Source organism: Ahaetulla prasina, chromosome 1 (genome assembly GCF_028640845.1).
Source record: "Ahaetulla prasina isolate Xishuangbanna chromosome 1, ASM2864084v1, whole genome shotgun sequence".
NCBI lineage: Eukaryota > Metazoa > Chordata > Lepidosauria > Squamata > Colubridae > Ahaetulla > Ahaetulla prasina.
This window is the reverse complement of record NC_080539.1, coordinates 72,504,218-72,523,350: the sequence shown is the minus strand read 5'-3', so window position 1 is coordinate 72,523,350 and position 19,133 is coordinate 72,504,218. Positions and strand designations below refer to the sequence as shown.

Genomic DNA, 19,133 nt, shown 5'->3' with positions numbered 1-19,133 from the left:
TTTATCCTTTTAATTGTAATTTTTAATACAATTACTATAAAAAAAAAAAACTTGTTAGCGCTGCATAAATTTCAGATATACTGTAATTAAAAATGCTGGATTATTGCACACAAAGCCTCTCACTATCTGGTCCTAAATATCTTTGTGACCATCTTCCTATTGGTTTGCAATAGAATAGAATAGAATAGAATAGAATAGAATAGAATAGAATAGAATAGAGCAGAGCAGAGCAGAGCAGAGCAGAGCAGAGCAGAGCAGAGCAGAGCAGAGCAGAGCAGAACATTTTTTATTGGCCAAGTATGATTGGACACACAAGGAATTTGTCTTGGTGCCTATGCTCTCAGTGTACATAAAAGAAAAGATACCTTCATCAAGAATTCTAAGGTACAACACTTAATGATAGTCATAGGGTACAAATAAGCAATCAGGAAACAATATCAATATAAATCATAAGGATGCAAGCAACAAAGCTACAGTCGTATAATCAAAAGTGGAAGGAGATGGGTGATGGGAACGATGAGAAGATTAATTGTAGTGCAGATTTAATAATAGTTTGACAATGTTGAGGAAATTATTTGTTTAGCAGAGTGATGGCGTTCGGGAAGAAACTGTTCTTGTAAAAGTATGTTGTGAATTCCCACTCCCAAGAGGCTTCAGGAGGGGAATGGGAATCTTGCCTTTTTGATAGCCATCCCAGATCTCCAGAAGAGGCTCCTCTCTCCCCACCCACCTGGAAGGATATGTCAATACCCAGGAAGGATATTTTACACACTGCTTTGGAATCATACTTTATGGAGTTTCTATTGCTGTGCTATTTTGCAACTTATGTTTATTTATTAAAGGTTGTAGGTGATTTCATTGTGCTTTAGCTGTGTAACAATTCAGCCAAGTGTTCTCTAAATATGTTTTTTTTTTAAAAATACAAAAGAAAATATGCTGTAGACACTATTGCAGTGGATCTCGCATGTCTCTGTTATTAATGCTAGGCCTCTTGGATGCTGCCTCTACGACTGGATGGCCTTTTGACCCAAGATGCATCCTCAGTTCCACCACTGAGTAATCTTCAAATGCATAAAATTGGGCTCCAAATTTATTCTCCACTGCCCATAAATCTAAGAACAGCAAACACTTGGGAGTTAAGAGTTTGCCGTTTACTTTTTTATTGCTATCCTTAAAGCCAGAAGTTTATTTTGGTGTTTCTCCAGGCTGCTCCATTTTCATGCCGCTAAAAAGAATGCAGGTAATCTTCAACTTAGAACCACAATTGAGTCTTCACATTTCTGTTGTTAAGCGAGACAGTTGTTAACTGAATTTTGCCCCCTTTTATGACCTTTCTTGCCAGAGTTATTAAGTGAATTACTGCACTTGTTAGATTAGTTACACAATTGTTGAGTGAACCTGGAGTCCCCATTGAATTTTTGTGTCAGAAGGTCACAAAAGGGGATCACATGACCCCAGGACACTGCAACTATCATAAATATGAGTCAATTGCCAAGGGTCTGGATTTTGATCACGTGACCATGGGGATACTGTAATGGTTGTAACTGTGCAAAACAGTCATAAGTCACTTTTTTTGGTGCCGTTGTAACTTCAAATGGTCACTAAATAACTATTGTAATAATTGCAAGGCCGCAGCATTGTTTTTTCCTCCTACAATTTCTAACTGGTTTAAATAACAGAGTAACAGAATTGGAAGGGACCTTAGAGGTCTTCTGGTTCCTTCTAACTCAAGCAGGAAACCGTATACCATTTCAGGCAAACATTCCTTAAAAACCTCTAGTGATGGAGTACCATCATTTTTATTTTATTTTTTATTATGAACCTTAGTTTTTCAGAAAATTAATATACATGGGGACATAGCCTTAATCAATCCTAAATGATATCCAGCAAGTAAATGGAGATGTAAATGAGGAAAGAACCTAATGAGACCTGTATGGTAACAACCATCGTGCTACCAAATATAATTTGTAAATTGGAAAAATTGCTAAAGAATGCAAAAACACTTTTGATCAATTCCTCTTTTTCGGGACTTGGGGGAGGGGTTGTTTGTTTTTTAAGGAATTTGAAAAGGAAAGTCAAATTCACCCAGATAGTTGTGAAGAAATCCATATGAACAATGCCATCTACATCTCCCCCAAAAAATTGTAAGCTCCCCAAATGGCAAATTTGAACCCTCAAAGAATTAATCACTATCATCAGCATGCAAAGAACCTGTCTTGCACAAATCTTCTGATTTTGAAAAACATCAGTAACCTGACCCACATGTTCCTGTGAAATTGCAAAACTTAACAGCAATTTCCCTTTGAGTGATCTGTCAATTGCCCTTAATCAGTTCATCAACCTTTCCCATTTGAAACTCAGTTGCTGTCACAGGTCATCCATCAGTCTTGATCACACAAATCAGCTCTTTCTGGTTCACCATTTTTACATGTTTTGGTCTAGTGACTCACAGTACTTATGTCAACACAGTCATCACCCTAAATAATCTGCATTCAGCAGTAAATTTCAACTGGAGGGACTCTATCAGCAATCAAAAATTCAATTACTTAAGGGACACTGCAGGCTTCTGTTTCACAAATAACAATAATACAACCTTTTCTCACAGCAATTTCCTGCCAACTGAAGTGAAAGAACAGATACTAAAGAAGAAGTCAGAGCTTCAAGCACATCGGTACTGCCATTGGTTGTTGGCTTACAACAGTGGAGATATTACATTCAAGCCTTTGTAGCTTGACCCAGAGTTATCACTATCTAAGAACACATGATAATTAAGGAGAAAAAACAGGAAGACTCTTTAAAAATGGAAGCAATGCCCAAATAAAGAAAATAAACTACCGTATTTTTCAGAGTATACAACGCAGTTAGTTTTTGGGGAGGAAAAGGAGGGGGGGGGAATCTGCCTACCAGGTATTCATCTGGCTAGCGTCCTTAGTCTGGTCAGCTTCAGCACATTCGTTTGCTGGTTTTTATCCCCTGCATGGGGATAAAAAAACAGCTTCTAAAGCACAACTGATCTTTGGAGAGAGAAGCAATGAGAAAGCAGGCAAACCACGGAGATCGCTTCACTCTCTAGCGCCTCCTTAGGGGTGAAAAAAAGCTTTGCAGCTGAGAGTCAGAGGGAGCAGGCAAAGCAGGAAGATTGCTTCAATGAAAAAAAGCTTCTAAAGCACAGCTGAGAGTCGGAGGGAGTAGTGTCTCCTTAGGGGTGAAAAAAAGCTTCGAAAAAGACGCACCCAAAATTTCAGCCTCTTTCAGGAAGGAAAAAAGTGTGTCTTATACTCCGAAAAATGCAGTATATGCAGTGAGTCAGTATAGCATTCAGAAATGGATCTTGGAAAACAAATGCTCATTAGAATCCATAATTTATAGAAGCACATTTAAATACATCACATGCAGGAAAGTAGCTAGGGAGTTAATGTGATAGCTAAACTGCTGGACTAGAAATTGGGAGAGCAAGAGTTTTAATGTTCCCTTAAGCACAGAAGCTGGTTGAATGACTTTGGGCCAGTCACTCTCTCAGCACAATCTACTTAACAAGGTTGTTGTTGAGGGAAAAGTAGGAGGACGAAATATTATGTACTCAGCTCTGAGTCATACCAAATAAAGACAGCATACACATTTAATTAATAAACATTGAATATCAAGACAGCTAAAAGGAGGATCAGGAAGCTGAGCAGGTATATTTGTAAGGGTGTACATAATAATTCAAGTTTGAGATTTGGAGTTATTCAGACTGTTATGGAAAAGCCTTGAGTTCTAAACAGGAAAGAGTTAGAATGGTCCATTTTAAATTTGGAACACCTCTTTTTAACCTGAAAAAAGCATGCTGCATTTGCCTTCTTCATTGGCAGCCCAGGCCAATTGCAACTTGTCTCACTGAAGGAATAACATGAAGATCTAGGACTCTTCAATGTTTTGAAAATTATATCCCAGATTTAACAAAATAACAGATTTGGAAGGGATATGATAATATCTTGCAAAGTTTCTCCAAGGTTAAAGACCAGATTATTTGAAGTATCTGGAGATGTCATGCCTTGAGTCATAACATTCTATAGGCTAATCTAAGCACTTAGCCATAACCACACTGGAATCCACTGTTACACAGAGCCAATGAGTTCCCATTGCTTTGTTCTGGCACCCAGTAAGAAGCAGAGTTCTGTTCTAGAAAGCTTTGGTTTTCCAGTAGATGATACGCTGCTGGATGTGACTGGAATAGTGCATTTCTTGTTTCCCATTATGAAGGAGCATTGAACTTTCCATAAGTGAATTATATACATAGTAAAGGCTAAAATGTCTGGTCCCAGAGCATCTTTGGGATGGTCTGTTTTTTATAAAAAGTAGGGATGGATTTGGTCTCTAAAAGAAAATAGTGGCCAAAACACATTGTGGCTTACATTTTTGGGGTTTTCCACTTTCTTTTGGGGATACTTTATTAATTGGATTCTAAACACTGAAGAAATTAGCATCTTCTCTACAATTGACTTCCCGAATGTATTTGTTTTGTTCAATATATTTAATCCATTTCTGTTCTTTCTGTATATGAATATAAAGAGACTGATGGTTCAGTTTTCACCCATGCAGTAGATAGAAAGAAACTTTCGGGATCTTCGTTACAATTACTTTTATGTGAACATTGTGTCAAATCTGCTTGGATTTGGTTAGAATTTTAGTTTGCAGTTAAATAACTGTTGAAGTGGAAGGAAACTTCTTAACAGGATTATAATGGTGAAAACAGTTATATACACAGGGGCTAGGATGTTGAGCTTGTCGATTGAAAGGTCGGCAGCCCGGCGGTTTGAATCCCTAGTGCTGCCGTGTAACGGGGTGAACTCCCTTGACTTGTCCCAGCTTCTGCCAACCTAGCATGTAAAAATGCAAGTAGAAAAAATAGGGACCACCTTTGGTGGGAAGGTAACAGTGTTCCATGCGCCTTTGGCATTGAGTCATGCCGGCCACATGACCACGGAGACGTCTTCGGACAGCGCTGGCTCTTCGGCTTTGAAACGGAGTTGAACACCGCCCCCTAGAGTCGGCAATGACTAGCACGTATGTGCGAGCGGAACCTTTACCTTTTTAAATACTAAATTTAAAAGGTATTTTATTGCCAAATTATGCAATTCATTTTGGAGTACATGCCTTGTATTCTTTAAATATATTATTCCTCCCTATAGGCACCATAGACTAGAAAAGTAGGAATGTATTTCATCACATGGACTTTTGGGATTTCCCCAGACTGATGGGGAACTCTGCCTCAACTCTGTGGCATTTTTAGCTGTGACATTTCGCTAGTCACATGTCTCTCCATCTCGCTCACAGGTTAAAATGTCTACAGGATGCTCTGCATCACATCAATTGTTGCATGTTGATGTAGCATTCGTCTCTTTATTGCCCTTCCAGAATGTGGCTTGCTTGTTTATGTGCAGGCCTTTTGACGTGAACGCTTTCATCCACTGAGGTATCCTGCAACTTATCAGCATGTATTTCTTGTCATCTTTTCCTCCTCAAGTTAATAGACCTTCTATTTTGGGAATAATGATGTTGATACACAGTGTCAGGGTATAGGAAATAACTGTATTAAGTAGTTAATGATTGAGGATGGTACTGTAGTCCAGGGACAAGAAAGGAAAAGGTTTGTGATTTCTTTCAGCTCATTGCCCTGACACTCAAGGGACCTTGAGGCCAGCTGCTACTGTTCAAGGCACAGCTGTACTACAGACTTCGTCTTTAATAATATTATCATCATAAAGAAATAGAGCATTAAAGAGTAATTTTACTCACAGATATCCATATCACAGTTTGGCTTCCTATCATTTACAAATAAAAGTTCTTTAAGATCACAAATAGTAGCAGGTATTCCTTTTCACACAGTTTAGTGGTATAAAATATAATTCTCTACCAGATAGTAGAGCTTCTTGTAAGTAGCTTCATCTTCAGTTGTTAACAGATTTGTCTGCTGCTGCTTTTGCCATTGCAACGCAAAGAATGGTTGCTCATTTGCATCAATTTACCTTATTCTCCACAAAATGTTATCTCTGATCAGATCTCCTGTTAATTATTAACATAATTAAAGCACATTAATAAAGTACACAGGTATTTTATGATGGTTATACTTTCTCACTTAATGTATCCAGATTGTTACATTGTCAAGCAGCCAACTTTCACCAAGAATATAGATACTTCTTTGTTTGCTGAAATTCATTCAATTTGAGTCAATTCTTGCATTGTTTTCTTGGACAAAAGCTGAATCACTTCATGCTCATAAAGGTAATCCCACAATTATTTATTAGATACTTTTTTCAGCTTTATCTGTATTTGAAAGCTGGAGTCAAATACAGATAAATACAGGTGAGCTGGAGGCCACGTTAAAGAACAAAAATTACCTTGATTAAATTAAAGTTACATTTCATTCAAAATAAATTAATGAATTAACATATTTACTCCCATGTATTTCATTATTTCACTGTTCTTTGCAACATAAAACTGGTTTTGCAACAACATGTATATGATTCTAGAGACTGTTTGAAAGGTTGAACAGAGATTCAGCCACAGGTACTCACATATGCAAAAAAAATGTGGCTATGTTGCATTAACATTGGGGAATACAATATTACAGATGGCAATAATCAATTTTTCATTGTTTTTGAGTATGCATACATAATAGTGAACATTTGAAATAAACAGTTACGAAAATGGAGCCTCAAAAGAAATTATTTCAGGAACTTCTGCAGAAAAATCTAATGCTGTACTGCATATTAACACATCCTATTTTCAATTGCACATAACTTAGAAGCTTAAGAAATATTGATTCATGGAAAAGTAAAAGCTAACAAAATTACCTGAACAAAATAAATTTTAAAAATGGCAGAATCTGGCAAGGCAGCAGACATTTTTTATTGGAGCAGATGCATTTTAAAAAGGGATTCTGTATCAAAATGAATGAAGAGGTACCTTGATGAACGTATCTTTTCTTTTATGTACACTGAGAGCATATGCAGCAAGACAAATTCCTTGTGTGTCCAATCACACTTGGCCAATAAAAATTCTATTCTATTCTATTCTATTCTATTTCTAATTTCTAATGCTATCTGAAAAATGTTTCAGGGGATAAATAATTGGAAAATATTTAATCCCCAGAGGGAACTATGCTATAATATTATAAAAATCTGTTGCTATTAATGATTTATAATCCAATTATTTTAGAAGCTGCATCAAATTCTGCAGTTGTTGTTTCATCTACCACTAAAACATGAAAATCTGAGCTGCGTTTATTGTACCTAGCAGTGATTTCAAAACCTGATCTAATAAGGAATCAGCTAGGAAGTAAAACTACATTAAGTACAGTTTTCCAAGGCAGTGCATACAAGGCAGAAAAAGGAGGAATGGAAAATGGAGAAAGAGAAAAAAAATGGCTTTTTTTCTCTTTCTCTTTTCAGACTGCAGATATTTCATTATAGCAAAGATTGTGTCAGCTCTAGATAATTTTTTAAAAATGCCTTGGTGCAGAGGCTGAATGCAGCACTTATTATTACTTCTCTGTCATTGCCTTTTCTTGATCTGAAGTGTAGGTTGACTTTTGCAAGTGCATAGAATTTGCCATTTTCCATATCAGGTTTAATTGATGAGTGGAAGGTCAACTACCTAGTTAGCCCTTTCTAACCTTATTCTTGAAGCATTTGGCCACAAGAAAACTAGCATTGCCTAGTTCAGCCCATACTTTTGATGTAAAATATGTAAATCAATTATCCAAATGTGAGGATTTCGCTTTCAGATGCCTTACAAAATTGCAAATCTGTAGATGGTTACTAGAGAGTGAACTGTGATATTTCTAACTAAATGTGAATAAAGTAAAGGGGGTCTAATCGTTTTTCACTTTAAGCACTTTGGCCAGTTGCTATATTGATGTATATTTGGGCTGTGCTGTTCTGCCATAATGGTAGTTCAGCTTTCCCAGTAAACTAGCCTTCCCAGCCTTATATGGTCCAGAACCTGCTTGCTGTCAAAGCCTTCTGTGGAGAATTCAAACAATTCAGCATTCATTTCCCAGAGCTTCTCCCAAAACAGTCTACAAGTACCGGTAATCTTTGACTTTCAACTATTCATTTAGTGACCGTTCAAAATTGCAACACCACTGAAAAAAAGTGACTTATGACTGTTTTTCAAACCATTGCAGCATCCCCATGGTCACATGATCAAAATTTGGATACTTGGCAACTGGTTCATATTGATCATGATTGCAGTGTCCCGGGTCATGTCATTCTCTTGGCTTCTGACAAGCAAAGTCAATAGGGAAGTCAGATTTATCTAACAATTGTGTTACTAACTTAACAGCTACAGTGATTCACTTAACAAATGTTCCAAGAAATGTTGTAAAATAAGGCAAAACTCACTTAGCAACAGAAAGTTTGGGCTCAATTGTGGACGTAAGTCGAGGAATACCTGTATGACTGCACAAACAAAGCATTACTATTTAACTTTAATTCTTTGAAATGTACCAGGTGAAATTTGCTTGCAGGAGCCAGTATTTAACTCATTTGGTGCATTTATGATCCACTACAGTGATGGCTAACCTTTTCCGAACCGAGTGCCCAAAAAGGCTGTGCGTGTGGGGGGGCGGTGTGCATGTGCAGGGGCTGCATGCACATTGCATTTTGGGATTTTGGGTGAATGTGCGTGCGCCTGAACCCCTAATAGGCAATGTGTGCACAGCCCCCATGCATGCACATGCAGGCCCCTGCACACGCCCCACGTGCATGTGTGCCTCCTGCATGTGGCCTTCCCCCTGCACATGTATGTGCGGCCCTGCATGCACCCCACCCTCATACATGTCCAGCCCCATGCATGCATGTACATCCTCACACACCCCACCTGTGCATGTGTGTGCGGCCCCCACATGCGCTCCCCGCGTATGCGGCATGGCACCCCGCACACGCCCCACCCTCCACGCATGCACAGCAGAGATCCAATGATCAGATAGCCAGCAGGAAGTGTGCACACATGTGTGGTAGAATTGAGCTGGAGCAACAGCTCGCGTGCCAGCTGTGGCACACATGCCATAGATTCGCCATCACGGATCTATGCATTACTACTGTTGGAAGGTTTGAAATTTACAAACATTGCAAAGCCAGGCATCAAATATTTATAAACAATAACATAGTAGAATGAATAAAAGAGTCAGCAGGATAATAAGTAATTTAACAAGGTTGAATATATGGGTGTTCCATCTTACTGCTAGGTCAGGTATCTGACAGGACAAGTGGCCTTTGAACCAAATGATCTTCCAAAATAAGTGTTCCATACTACAGTCGAGATGCAGTGAGGTGTTTATCTAAATCCAGCAAGTAAGGCTTTGGACGTTGCCAAGATGCCAAGGAAAGCTTCTTTAGCAGATTGTAAAGGATTTCTACAGACATATGGGAAAAGATAAGTCCTTCAGGTACTCTGGGCACAAGCTATTTAGAGCTTTAGATGAGCCATCCTCTGAATCCAGGCTGATTATCTGAATTTTTATAGTATTGTATTGTATTTATATCAATAGGCTTTGTACAATTTTATTTTTTAATAATGTAAGCTGCTCAGAATTGCCTTGTGGTAAAATGGGTGGCTAATAAATTTTACAAACAAACAAATTCAGAAGCCAGAGTGGGTGCTGTAAAATAGGATACACCTGTTTCCATGAATGGAGAGGAAGAGATTAAATCCCAAAACACCACTTTCTCCTTTTCCTCCTCCTCCTCACATATCTATTTAAAATGCAGATAACCACCAATCGATCTCAATATAAAACAATGCCAGATTACTTTTTATTGATTTTCTGGAAAGGCAGACTGTATATCCACGCCAGCTTGGCTTTTCAGAGATAAAGTAGAAAACTTTTAGAGTTCTGTTGGGATAACTTTGGCATTTTCAGCCTATTTTTTCTCCTTTTGTGGCTGATACATACTGAAAATATAACATGTTTTCTTGCTGAAAACTGGAAAGAAAATTAGTCCTGTTACTAAATGGTACAGTATTGGGGTATCTCACAAAACTACCAACTCAGATTTGAGATCTCTTTTCCCTAGGGAAAAGGACTATATACAATATGTTATATAGTTAAGAAATTGAAGCCTTTTTATCTCAATTTTATCATGTTCTGCTACATACTTTAAATATTAGAAATTGCTATGTAGTTACACACACACACACACACACGTGTATATGTGTATATACATACGTGTGTGTGTGTGTGTGTAAATCCTTCATGGAATCAGTTATCTCAAATTGTGGAGGACTCCCATCACTGAATATATTCAAATAGAACATAATCTATGCTGATCAAGGACTCATTGGCCTAAAAATCCGTCTGTAATGGTACTTTGTCCTAAACTTTATCCTAAAATTCTCCTACCTTGCTCCTGTAATGTATACAACAAACAATTACTTTTCTTTTTGAGAGCCTATTTTAAGTATCTGAAAACAAATGAAAGCAAGGGAAGTTTTGACAGAAAAAGGAGGTTATCATTCCTGAATAAGAAAGATACACTGCTGTTGTGAAAAAATCTTATATCCTTTTTCTGACTATAAAAGAATTGATGGGCAAAATAAAGAGGGACAAAAATTTAAAAAAGGAATTAAGTAAGAATAACAGCTTGGGGAACAATCTTGTAAAGAACTCAATGATACTGTTGGAGGAAATGTCCATCTGGGTTCAGTTCCAAGTGGGGAGAAAGACACTGGAAACATGGAGACTGCTTGGAAAGATGGTTTAATGGTGGACAGGATCACATGGTTTGAAGTCCTGGGTAGCTGACCACATGAAGTGGAGAGAGAGGGGGGGGATTTATATTCTCTCAGGCTTTGACTTGCTTCCTGTTCCTGTGAAAGTAATGTATTCTGATTGGTTTTCAGACTGAGGCCATGCAGGGGTAATTTTGTAGGTTGTCTTGAGTCCCAGGCTTGGTTGAATCTTTCTGGGTGATGTAATCTTCCCAGGTGCCATGTGGTGAGATGGATAAAGGACTAATCCTATTATGTCCTGAGGGTGAAGATCTTTTGTGTGTAGATAAGCTGGCCCAGCCTTTTGTCTTGTAGATAGGATGGCCCAGACTTTCTGGGGCTATTAGCAAAGGTGGGGGCTGCTTTCCAAGAGCATGTTTCTCCTTTTCTTATCCAGGGAGGTATAATATTCTGCCTTTTTAATATTTCCTAGAATATGTCATTCTTCTAGGAGAGGGGTTGATGCTAAATTCCTACAATACTGTATTAGAAAAACTTTTTTTTTGAAGAATCAAATTTCTGAGAGAACACAGGGGAAAACACATTCTTTTCACACTGACTATCATTATCACAGGCCTGATCTCTCCCAGTGAAAAAATGTTCTGTTGCTAACATACATTCTCCCCCTTTTCCTCCTCAGTCTTCTCTGGTCTCACTCTCTGTTGTGTAGACTACATTTTCCCATATTAAGTTGTCAGTTCTGCAAAACCACATTTCTAAGTTTTTGTGCAATGCTTCCAACTGTCTAGTTCATCTGTCTAGCTCATCCCCTTCAGTTAAATTCATGAAGTGTCTAATTAGCATCTGCAAAATGGAGAAATAGTTTTGCTGTTCTTTATTGTTGCAAAGCTGGTGCCCTCTTGCTGGTGAGCACAGATAACTATTTTAAAAAGGGAAGGGGAATCATGTAAAAAGTCATTTGGTTGCTTTTCGCCAGTTTGATAAAATGATATTGCTCATGGAATTTTATATTGAGGACCTGTGTAGGTTCCAGGAAATTTGAGGGAAGGAGATAAAAGATTTAGGGGGAGAGCAGAGCTCTACTGTTCAAAGCTACTAAAACCTTGACAAATCATAGGAGAGTCTCAGTACCGTAGTAATGCTCACACAACCACATTCCACAGAAGAGGATTTAATTTTTTTATTTGTTTATTAAATTTATTAAATTTATATGCCACCCATCTCACTGTCATGGAAGGATATGGCCACCTGATTGAAGGATTAGGAAAAAGCTCTTTCCCAGTATTAAAAACTTTGCACTGAAAAGAAAATGTCTTTTAAACGCACCTAAAGGACAACTTTGAGGAAAGAGAGCCATCTTCTGCTCAGCAAATCAAAAACAAATAGTTGTAAGTCAACAACTATAGACCTGTAATGACCCAAAAGTTGAAGAGATGGTGACTCTTTGTTTCTCCCCACCCCACTTCTCTCCTAGTGGCACTTCTGCTGTTTTACAGGGGAAGGCAGGGATGCTAAATTGTTTAAAAAGAGAGTTGCAAAACATAGGAAGGACCTGAGCAAGGTCTGAAGTCACAGCACCTTTTCCCTCTGTCTTGGCTCAACAATCAGACCAACAAGTTGTTTGCTAGTAAAATTGGAAAGAGGGTGAAAATGCCATACGAATGATAGGAGATATTTAAAAGGTGTGGAGGTTTTGTACTTGATGGATTGGCTGATGCTCCTTCGGGAAGAGTCCAACCCAAAGAGCCTTTGAAGCTCACTGGGTTTCTTTTTGAGCCTAATCACCCCTCACATGGAGGTTATTTGGTTAAAATAATTATAATAAAAACACAGAAACCACTTTGTGGTCTTGCAGTGGAAGAGGATAAAGATAGTTGGTTACTCTCTAATGTCAGAAGTAATGTATATGTGAATACTTGTCCTTGGGGGTGAGTCAGCCTGTTTGTTGTGCCTTGATTGAGAGGGTCAAATGAGGACTAAATGAGACCTTGTTGATGCTATGGCTTTTGGACTGTCCCAGGGAGGGGCTAAAGAGTAGCAAAAACAGATCCCTTCCGTGTGAATGCCTTTGCTACACAGCTCTTCCCATGTACAGGGACTTTGCTAGTTGCAAAATTTGGGTAGCTGATTATCTTGCACTGTGGAACACATTTTTTTATCTCAATATTTCCTGAGATTACTAAAGTTATAGCACAGCCGATACTGATTGGAATGAGTAGACGGTGTTAAATAATTGCAGAGTCATTTGTGACGCAAATGTTGACTTTGGTTGCTATGGCAGGAGTAATATTTCACTGGAAAAGAGATCTCTATTCAAAACTGGCTAAGCAAAGCCCAGGATATGCTTTGCTAAATTGTCTGATTTTTAAGTTCAGAATCATTAGAGGATATATTAAGATGCTTTGATTTTTTTCATATATGTCAATACTTGTATAGATAGCATATACAAAATTGACAAATAAAGAAAATATTCAAATTGTTCAATTTATAAGCTAGTGCAAATAAGAATAGTGGCTAGTTTTTATCACTCCATATTAATGTGTTTCTTTGCATGCTGTAGCAGTACCATTCATATAACTCTATTGATTATATTGTTACACATTATATAACAATTATTTTATTTATTTATTATTAAATTCATTAAAAAGCACTGCATTCATAGTTAGTATTGTTGTTCAATAGCTACCAGTCTTCATGATCCAGCAGATATCAGTTTGCCAGAATTTCTGTCATTAATTGCTTTGAGTTCTTGTAAACTTATGCTTGCATTATTAGTGATAGTATCTAGCTACCTTGTCCTCCATTAGCCTCTTTTGATTGCCTTCAAATTTTCCCAACATCAAGGACTTCTCCAGTGACTTCTTCCTTTGCATTAGGTTCCAAAATATCTTAAACTTCATAATTAGTGGTTCTAATAAGGAATCTAATTTTATTTCATCCAGAATTCAGTTTATTGTTCTTCTGGTGGTCCAAGGTAATGTCAATAGCATTATCAAGCACAATTCAAATGTGTCTATTTTTAATTTCTTCATCCTTTCTCATGGGCTACCTTTCACAGCCATATCTTTTAACTAGGAATCACTGTCCATGAATTGTTGAACCTAGGAATATGCAGTTTGTAACTACTTCAACTTCATCTCCACCGATGATCTCTGGATTGGTATGGCCTATCAATGTAATCTTAATTTTCTTTAATACTGAGAAGAGATCAGGTTTTGGGTTCAATAATTATGTAGGTGTTCCTTGTTTCCAGCCATCAAAATGGTGTCATTAGCGTATGATATTTGTTATTGATTTTTTTCCATTTCCAATTTAGCATTTTTCATTACATATTCTGTATATAAATTAATTAAATAAGATGACATCAACAACCTTGGTCACACCTTTCCCAATTTAGGGCCATTTAATTATAGGCAAATGGTACACCTGGCTCATGGTCACCCAGATGGCTTTATGCCTTAGGTGACACTAGAATTCATGGTCTATCAGCTTCTTGCTTGATGCCTTAACTACTACATCAAACTGGCTCTATGAGCTATATTTTATGGGACTTATAAAAACTATATTATTACTTATCTGTTTTTATCTCACCTTTGTTATTTTTATAAATAACTCAAGGCAGTAAACACACCTAATACATACATACCCTGTTTCCCCAAAAATAAGACCCATCCGGAAAATAAACCCTCTGTCTTTTCACTATCAATCCCTTCTGTAGTAAAAGGGAATAACTCTTTTTATTTTAAATGTTATTCATAGTTTATTCAGGGTTATCAGTTTCTGCAGGCTTTTTTGTCTTACTGTTTTTTCCCAAAGGATCTTCCCAGTGCTGATTCCTGCTTGCATTGTCAGATCTCAGCCTTGTTGTTTTGATTTGTTGTCTTTTTCTCCATCTAGAGCTGTAGCAGAGCCCCCTCTCTCTATCTCTGCATCTCATCTTTGAATTTAATGCATAACGTGGCTCTCTTCCCAGATCTTTTGTGCCTCTTATTAAGTAAGCTGAGTCCCAGCCAGATGGTGATTCCCTCTATGTGCACTGCCTGTCAATCAATATCCTGCATGGCCCTTTGTTTACCATTCTTCTGCCAGCCTCCATCCATGTGAGCCAGCCTCATTCAAGCCAGTAGCAATTAATTAGAGAAAACGGGGTGGGGGGACTCCAGTGATGTGACACTGCAGGTTTTATAATGAAGCATATTCAGTTGACAATGTTCACTGCTGGGGTAGTGGTTTGTGTTTTTCGAGTTATAAAGCAACCTAAAAGAATCAGACTTCAGCTTTTAGCATTAGATTCCATTCGTTATGCCAAGTCAGCCCTGGGCTTGAAGAAATGGGTTTTACAGATTTAATCTAGATCAGGATCGGCAACATTGACTGTGGAAGAGCCAACTCACCATTTCGAGTGAACAGTTTTCTTCCTGGGATTCGGAGTTTGGGTGCTACCTGGGAAGGAGGGTTAAAGCAGCCCCACCTTCCCCTTAATTGGCAACTTTATTTTATTGATTTATTTTTTTAAACAAACTGAAAACAAGCAACTGCATGGGTGTGTCCAGAAAAAGCATCAAGCCAAGAAGACAGAAGACATATGGAAAAAATTAACTCCAACCCAAAGGAAAGCACCTCAACAGTAGTCTTTAGATCAGAGTGTCCAATTGTTGGAAGAATTGTCCATCTGGGTTCTGTTCCAAATGGGGATAAAGACACTGGAAACAGGGAGACTGCTTAGAAAGATGGTTTAATGATGGTCAGGTTCACATGGCTTGAGTTCCTGAACAGAGAAGGGCGAGTTGCTGAGCGCGCCCTGGCTTTATGTTTTCTCTAAGCTTTGAACTTCTTCAAAGGCACAGGAAGAGTATCCTGATTGGTTGTCAGACTCCTAGGGGGTGGGGGTCTTAGCTAGCCTTGCTAGACTAAAAAAACCCACCCCACTGTCTTAAAAGAGTTTAATTTAAAAGGAAAAAGCTGAACAGGATTGGGATTCGAGCAAGTTTTAAATGGATAAAGGGAATAGTAATTTTAGAAAACAAAAGAATAACATTTTCTGACAAAAGTACCTTTGAAAACATTAAATTTAATTAGACAGACTGGACCTTCCTGGGAATGCTGATTGTTTACTATTAAACAAAGTAGATAATAGGTACAAAATAAGAAGATACGGGTAATTTGAGCCAGACTGTGTGACTTTAACTTCAGAGAACTAATTGGAATTAAATATTAAAGACAGAGGAAAGCAGAACAAAAAAAAAGGAGAAGCCATTTTTTTACTTTCTCCCTAATACTTCATATACAGTATGTTCACTTTATCATAATGGCAACAAGAAAAGCAGAAAAATTGGGAAAAAGAAGGAAAGAAAAAAATACAGATAAAGGCATTTCACTATATTTATTGCAGAAATTGTTTGAGGAAATGATAAAAAGGTGACTACAACGGTTACCAATAGTTTGAATGCTTTTAAAAAGAAAATGGAAGAAGGGTGTGTGCAGGAATAAAAAAAAAAAGATATGAAAGAAGAACTTGTTTCTTTTAAAATTGAAGGACAAACAGAAAAAAAGGCATGGAAGATTATTTCAGTATATGATTACTGCTTCAAGACGCACAAAGATGGAAAGATTCAGCATTGCCCACCATGGAAGAATGGCTGGTGAAATTGACAATTTGTTGAGATGAACAAACTAACTTCTTTGATTAGAAAAAAGACAATATCTAAAGTGGTGACCAGAAACCTCTTATGAACCTTTTGCATAAAAATGAAAAAAAAATTAACATGTTTTGATGATTCAAGAGTATACATCCATGATGGCGAACCTATGGCACACGTGCGGCACGCAGAGCCATATCTCTCGGCATGCGAGCGTTGCCCTAGCTCAATTCCAGCATGCAGGCACACGCTGCCCAGCTGATTTTCGGACCTTCCGGGGCCCACCGGAAGTTGGGAAACCGGCCGTTTCCAGTCTCCAGAGGGCCTCAGGGGGATGGGGAAGGCTGTTTTCACCCTCCCCAGGCCTCAAGAAAGGCTCTGGAGCCTGGGGAGGACGAAAAATGAGCCTACCGAGCCCACCGGTAACCTTTTTGTTGTTGCATGCCAACAGCGGGGGGGAGCGCAAGAGGATCGCGCCGGGGTGCTGGGGCACAGAGGGGCATTGAATTATGGGTGTGGGCACACGGGCACCTGACCCCCTACATGCTCCCCCCACTTTTGGCACGCGACGACAAAAAGGTTAGCCATCACTGGTATAGAGTATAGAAAGAAGACAATCATGATGTAACTTTAGAGAAGTATCAACTTCTGTAAAAGATATCAGAACCTACTTTCTACTTTTCTTTCTATCTTTATTTTTTATTTTCCTTTTTCTTATGACATTTTTAGCTTTTTCGGTTCTTTCTTTTTCTCTCTTTTATTTTACTTTGTATCGGTTCTTATTATTCTTATTTTTGTTATCAAAAAATAGTACATAGGCAGATTTTTAAATGGTCTCAGAAGTTTCTAAACATATTAAAATTGTGTAGGGTTATATCTGCAGGGTATCTTATCCAAAAGATTATCCTGCCATCTTGTTTTCAGTCTTGGGCAGTCAAGCAAAGTCAGGCAATGATTCCTGTAGGGTAGTTGTCAAAAGGAAACTAGTCATTCCATATCCTGCTTGGTGGTTTTCTAGTCCAAATAATCTGTCAGTTAAATTGGGCATTTTTCCCATTTGCTTCTAACCAAGTTCTTTTCCTTCTTCCGCAGGTAGAACAATGAAGCAATAGAGATGCTTCCCTTTATGATCGTCACCCTGGGCTCTGCAGGGACCACCTGCAGGTCTTCCAGCTGCAACAACAGCAGCACCAAGGATTACTGCTACAGCGCGCGCATCCGCAGTACGGTGCTGCAGGGATTGCCCTTCGGAGGGGTGCCCACTGTCCTCGCCCTCGATTTCATGTGCTTTCTTGTAAGTGGTGTTGTCCTCTAGCTTGGTGCAGAGATGCTCATCCCATGCAGGGGTAGTTCAAAGCACACAATCTCTGCGAGACCTCACACATAAGCAGCATATGGGTTTAACAAAAGCTTTTTTTATCTAGGATCTTTTGCATGCTCATTTCGTTACTCAACTGCAGTTTGGCACCCATGGTGCAAGGTTGCTTTGCCTGGGTAAGCAGACAAAGGTCTTTTGTGGGACAAAAGTGGCAAAGCAACTCATGTGGGATATGAGAGCTCATTGTCAGGATTGCTAGAAGCTCTCAGGGATCTAAGATACCAATGCAAGTAATTTATCGACATAAATAATTCTGCCTCATACCCAATAGCAATTTATTCCATCGTTTAGGATCCATCACGGAAAAAAGAAAATTTTGTTGATGTTAAATGTATTTGTAGTGGGACCTGCAGAAGGATCTAAGAATGTGGAATTGGCTATGCAACAGGTGGGAACCTGCGGGTAATTTGGGCCTAAGTCATGTAAGGCAGAGGCACCCAACCTCTTGGGCACCAGGGACTGGTTCCATGAGAGATGTTTTTCCGTGAACCGGAGGGGGAGTGGTTTCCTGTGCTGCCTGCATCCCATGGATGAGGCTTTGCTTGTTTGCGCAGACTGGTTTCTGGCATGCTGTGGACTGATGCTGGTCCAAGATCGGGGTTTGGGGACCCCTGATGTAAGGCTTTATACTCAGCTCAGTCCCTTGAATTGGCAAACTTTGTAGGTATTTCAAAACCAGTGACGGGAATGATGACTGAAGTAGAAATCTTTATCAGAATGCAGCAGCATGGATGCTCAGTGGTACCCCTAGAATGTGCCATCCAGCACCCATGCTGCTACATTCTGATAAAGGCTTCCAGTTATGATTGATTCCCCTGATTTTGCCAGCCTAGACAATCCTAACTGGCAGTGGTCCATCTTTCAGAAAGTATCTAGTTAAGGCTCCTTCCAACTCTGCCACCTGAAATTCATTGGTGGCAGCAGGAGTAACTGATCTGAAGCCCCAGGTAGCTGGAGGAACAGGGTGAATTTGGGAGAAGCTCCAAGTAAGATGTACGCAATCCTTTGTGCCTACCTCTTCAGATCTTACTTTGTTCTAAAGCACTCTGAAAAATGGTTTTAAAAAAGAACCTGGACTGCCTCATATACACTGAAAGCAGGTTAAATCTAAATTTCTATGCACTGCCATAGAAATAGGGAACCTATGGTCGTTCAGATGTGGCTGAACCATAATCTCCAGCTGCCCACATTATTACTCATGCTGGTTAAAGCTGATCAGAATTGTACTTCAGCCAAATCTGGTAAAGTCCAGTCCTATCCTACATCTGTGGGAGAAGGTTCCATTATTGAAAACTGTAGAGGGGAATATGATGCCACATCAGGCCTCATAACTCTGCTTTCCAGAAATAGTTGCAGATGTGGGACTTTTATAAATCTTATTCTGCAAACAGAAGGTCTGA

The 19,133-nt window shown here is 38.8% G+C and overlaps 1 protein-coding gene across 3 annotated transcripts in view; it reads left to right on the top strand.

Moving 5' to 3' along the window:
- The window catches only part of TMEM63B (transmembrane protein 63B), an 88,079-nt gene that overhangs the window by 29,904 nt on the left and 39,042 nt on the right, over positions 1–19,133 (top strand). For all 3 annotated transcript variants that reach the window (XM_058191027.1, XM_058190947.1, XM_058190858.1), the window contains exon 2: positions 17,448–17,649. In XM_058191027.1, coding sequence (XP_058047010.1) covers positions 17,470–17,649 — 180 coding nt within the window. In that variant the 5' untranslated portion in view covers positions 17,448–17,469. The remainder of the gene's footprint in view (positions 1–17,447; positions 17,650–19,133) is intronic.